General features: G+C 45.1%; 1 protein-coding gene across 1 annotated transcript; it reads left to right on the top strand.

Moving 5' to 3' along the window:
* The first annotated feature begins 2087 nt into the window (after positions 1–2087).
* On the top strand, positions 2088–4342 carry LOC132439223 (membrane progestin receptor alpha-like). The gene is given in 3 exon segments (XM_060033494.1): positions 2088–2142; positions 2248–2277; positions 2280–4342. Coding segments are annotated over 3 exon segments (1125 nt in total). The 3' UTR covers positions 3320–4342.
* Positions 4343–5225: the final 883 nt, after the last annotated feature.

Below are 5225 nucleotides of genomic sequence, written 5' to 3'. Positions count from 1 at the left end.
CTTTAGTGCTTTATTTTCGAAATATATTTGGCATTGTATTGCACATTAATCATTTAATACCTATGCTAAACTTTTAACTAACAGTAGTTCCTCATCGGAAAAGTTTGAAAGTTCTGTAAAGTATAAGAATATTTGCAAACTCTATTTATGTGTGAGGAACCTCTTTGTGTGAGGAAAATATTTGAATTTTTATGTGTGAAAATCAAGTTAGTTGAGACTAGAAAATATAATCTGTAGGTACTCTAAATTGAGCATGTGTTGTGCAGGATGTTACTATTTGTCAAACATGAAGGAAGGAGTGAGGCACTCATCTCAGGGTTGGGATATGATCAACCTTTTAACATATATGGTATGAGACCATCCAGCATTCAGACCAGGAGAGAGGACCAGTGTCAACGTGTTAATTAAAAATTTGTTTAAATATTAGATCTTAATTTATTTATTATTTAGATTAAAATAAATATCAACAGGAGTCCTGATGTTTGCTTCTACACCACTATCAATCTTTCTGATCCCTACTTTGTAAATCACTACTCTACAATTATACCTTAAGCTTCATATTAAAATTCTATTCAGATGTGAATGTAGCAACAGAAATATCTCTCATTTCCAACTGTCTGCATAAAATAGTAACACCTGATTACATTAGAATAATCCACTCTTTTTGGTTGACTGTTCTATATTTTCCCTTACCTGAAAATCTTACAAGCTTACTTTGCCTGTGGTTTAAGCTATACTATTAGCCATATTATTCTTTAAACAGTGGGTAATTTTGGAATCATTTTGTTTTCACCTACTTGGGTTTGTTAGAAATTGTATGTTAGACTAGCTCTATTCTTTAATTCTTCATGGACCTATTAAGCCTGACCACTGATTTCTTCCGCTCTAGACCTACTAACATCTTTATCTTCTTCTTCCTCCTCTTCTTCTATTTTTAAACCACTATCATAATGTTAGAAGACATACCGCAGAAAACTAACACATTAGTCAGGGGAATGCAAAACATATATAGGGTGGCAACTTTAAGAGAGAGAGGGCCAGAAGAAGGCACTGTATTGAAAATGATTGATGGTATATGTCAGTTGATTTGAAAAGGAGTCAATGAACTCAGAATTTAAGGCAGAGAAAATGCAAGGATATTAATACTACCAAGTAGTAGAATACAAAATCTGAGCCCATGTGAGATAGATTTTGCCACTTGATGAAACCTGTGAGCTCAGATTTTCCTAAGTCATTTGTTTCTTTTTATTATTGTTTAGATGCAAGAAATTAATATTTGTGTAGAATGAGAGGTATGAGAAGATTAAATAATTAAAGATTGATTGATTCATTTAATAGGCTGATTTTTGAAGCCAAGGGAAAATATATCAAAACCAAAGGAGCTGAGGTCTAAATAGACATTTCTCTAAGAAAGACATACAGATGGCCAAAAAGCACATGGAAAGAAGCTCAACATTGCTAATTATTAGAGAAACGCAAATAAAAACTACAATGAAGTATCACCTCACACCAGTCAGAATGGCCATCATCAGGAAGTCTACAAACAATAATGCTGGAGAGAGCGTGGAGAAAAGGAAACCCTCCTACACTGTTGGTGGGAATGTAAATTGGTACAACCATTATGGAGAACTGTATGGAGGTTCCTTAAAAAACTAAAAATAGAACTACCATATGATCCAGCAATGCCACTCCTGGGCATATATACATAGAAAACCATAATTTGAAAAGATACATGCACTCCAATGTTCACTGCAGCACTATTCACAATATCCAAGACATGGAAGCAACCTAAATGTCCATCAACTGAGGAATGGATAAAGAAGATGTGATACATATATACAACAGAATATTACTCAGCCATAAAAATGAATGAAATAATGCCATTTGCAGCAACATGGATGGACGTAGAGATTATCATACTAAGCAAAGTAAGTCAGAGAAAGACAAATATCGTACAATACCACTTGTATGTGGAATCTTAAAAAAAAAAAAAAAGTTACAAAAGAACTTATTTATAAAACAGAGACAGACTCACAGACTTCAAAAACTAACTTACGCCCTTTTATCTCTGCCCGCTTATAGCCGGGATGCAGAGGGCCGCCGAGGGCCGCCGGGTCGCAGTCGGGCCTCCTTTTGCAACTCGTGAGTAGAGGACAGAAGCCAGTCAAGTTTGCCTCACATCCATGAACCAGGCCCTGGACACCTGGTCTCAGCCTAGCTTTGCCCACCTTGCTGTGTGATCTTGGCTCCTCGCCACGCCCACAGCCATGGCCACAATGTGGCCCAGAAGCTCAGCCACCTCCTGCCCAGTTTGCGGCAGGTCCACCAGATGCCTCGGCCGTCTGTGCAGCCAGAGCCTGTGTTCACGGTGGACCGAGCCGAGGTGCCGCCCATCTTCTGGAAGCCATACATCTATGTGGGCTACCGGCCGCTGCATAAGACCTGGCGCTTCTACTTCCGCACACTGTTCCAGCAGCACAACGAGGCGGTGAATGTCTGGACCCACCTGCTGGCGGCCCTGGTGCTGCTGCTGCGGCTGGCCATCTTTGTGGGGACCGTGGACTTCCGGGGAGACCTGCACGCCCTGCCCCTCTTCATCATTGTTCTTGCCTCCATCACCTACCTCTCCCTCAGTGCCTTGGCTCACCTCCTGCAGGCCAAGTCCGAGTTCTGGCATTACAGCTTTTTCTTCCTGGACTACGTGGGTGTGGCTGTGTACCAGTTTGGCAGTGCCCTGGCACACTTCTACTATGCCATTGAGCCCGCCTGGCATGCCCAGGTGCAGACCTTTTACCTGCCCATGGCTGCCTTTCTCGCCTGGCTTTCCTGCGCTGGCTCCTGCTACAACAAGTACATCCAGAAGCCCGGCCTGCTGGGCCGCACTTGCCAGGAGGTGCCTTCGGCACTGGCCTACGCACTGGACATCAGCCCCGTGGTGCACCGCATCCTCGTGTCCCCCAACCCTGCCACGGACGACCCGGCTCTTCTCTACCACAAATGCCAGGTGGTCTTCTTTCTGCTGGCGGCCACTTTCTTCTCTGCCTTCGTGCCTGAGCGCTGGTTCCCTGGCAGCTGCCATGTCTTTGGGCAGGGCCACCAGTTCTTCCATGTCTTCTTGGTACTGTGCACGCTGGCTCAGCTGGAGGCCGTGGCGCTGGACTACGAGGCCCGGCGGCCCATCTATGAGCCTTTGCACACCCGCTGGCCCCACAACTTCTCCGGCCTCTTCTTGCTTACTGTAGGCAGCAGCATCCTCACTGCATTCCTTCTGAGCCAGCTGGTACGGCGCAAACTCAGTCTCGATCGGAAGACCCAGTGAAGGGGGGTGGCAGCTTTTAGGGAGGGAGGTATAGTGGGGGCCCAAGGGTCTGGGCTTGGCTCCAGATGGGAACAAGGCCTGATAAAATTGCTTGTGTCTGGCCCGCAGTGACTTCTCTGTGCACGCCTCAGCTGCCAAGGGGGGGCACTGGCCAGTCCTTGGATTTGAGGATTGGCTGGAGCTGCTGGGGTCCACTTCAGGGCCTGCCCCAGCTCCCTGCCCTGCGAGAGGGAAAGAGAGAGATGTGGGGCACCCTGGTTTGCCTCCCCCCATTGCCTCTCACTTAGGGGTGAGGATGGAGGATCAGCTGGGGCCAAGACCCTGGCCTGGGCCTTCCAGATTATCTCTGAGGGGTTGAAGTTGGGATTTAGGTCAGAGTCAAATCTGAGCTGAGAGATAGAGGAAGCGTCAGCAACTGCCCTCTACCCAGATTTCACTGGTGGTTAGGGAAAGGGCAGGCCCAAAATATGTGCAGGATCTTACCATTCTTGAACCCCAGCCTGAAGTTTTGGTGCTGCAGAGAGCCCCCAAAGATAGAAGATTGTGCCAGGCAGAAATGGATCCCATCCAGTGCCCCATGCCTCTTCAGCCACTATCCCAGACAGTGAGCCCTGACCCTCCTACCTCTGGCCTCTACGTCCCACACATCCTGTTCCCAGTGTCTTTCCTGGTTCCCTTGTTCATGATTCAGTGTTTATCCATTCAGTGTTTCTTGGGCCTCTGCTCAGAGGCAGGCCACTGACTGGGCTCCGTGGATCAATGCAGGATGGTAAAGGCTTTAATATCGGAATGAACTGTCAGGGGAAGCACTGAGGAGGGAATAATTAGTGTTGCCTGGGATCCTCAGGGTCTTGGGTTGGGGAGGGTGAATAGGAGTTTACAGATGGAGAAGAGGAAGGGCATTCCAGGTAGAGGGAAAAACCTGTCCAAAGGCCAAGAGGTATGGAAGAAGGAGTTCACTGCGGCTGGAATTAGGAGTGGTCTGGACTCTCGTGTCCTGGATACAATAAAGTGACTGTGATAAGAAAAAAAAAAAAAAAAAAAAAAAAAAAAACTAACTTACATTTACCAAAGGGGAAATGTGGGGTGGGAGGGATAAATTAGGAGTTTGGGATTAACATATACACACTACTATATATAAAATAGATAATCAACAAGGACCTACTGTATAGCACAGGGAATTCTACTCAATATTCTTTAACAACCTATACGGGAAAAGAATCTGAAAAAGAATATATATATATATATATATGTATGTATATATATACACATATCTGAATCACTTTGCTCTACACCTGAAAGTAACACTGCAAATCAACTATATTCCAACATAAAATAAAAATTAAATAAAACAAACATAGGAGCTGATTACATGGATGTCTAAATATCTAAAAACCAGCATAGATTTTTGGTTCATAAGAAGCACATAGATTGACTAGAACCCCATTTTTACCACCGCTCTGCCACGTGCCTCTGGAGCCACAGTGCCAGTGGGGCACCCTGAGGGCAGAGGCAGAGCAGTAGTGCTTGGTCCTACATGGCTGAGCTTCTCAAGGAGAAGCTGGCACTGGCAACAGAGGTGGTGAGGTAGTCTAATGGGGAGTCCTACGGGACATTGATGACCATAAGTAAGCTTGTCTGAATCTGCATGTGACAATCTGCAGGGACTCCCAGAGATAACTGGGTGAGACTTTGTAGTGGGAACAAAAGACACTGTGATTTGATCACTAGTGTTTATTGCTCCCTTAGAGTAGTAAAGCTCAAGAACACTCAGATACAAAGAGGAGTAGAGAAATCAACAATCACAGGCAACAGTTTGAGGTTGGTTTTGTGGAAGCAGAATCACTCACACTGAGATCATGGCTCAAGCCATGAACATAAATGTGGTTTGTAAATGAAAGGTGAG

This window comes from Delphinus delphis, chromosome 16, assembly GCF_949987515.2.
Source record: "Delphinus delphis chromosome 16, mDelDel1.2, whole genome shotgun sequence".
NCBI classification, from domain to species: Eukaryota; Metazoa; Chordata; class Mammalia; order Artiodactyla; family Delphinidae; genus Delphinus; species Delphinus delphis.
This window is presented reverse-complemented; position numbering and strand designations above follow the sequence as displayed.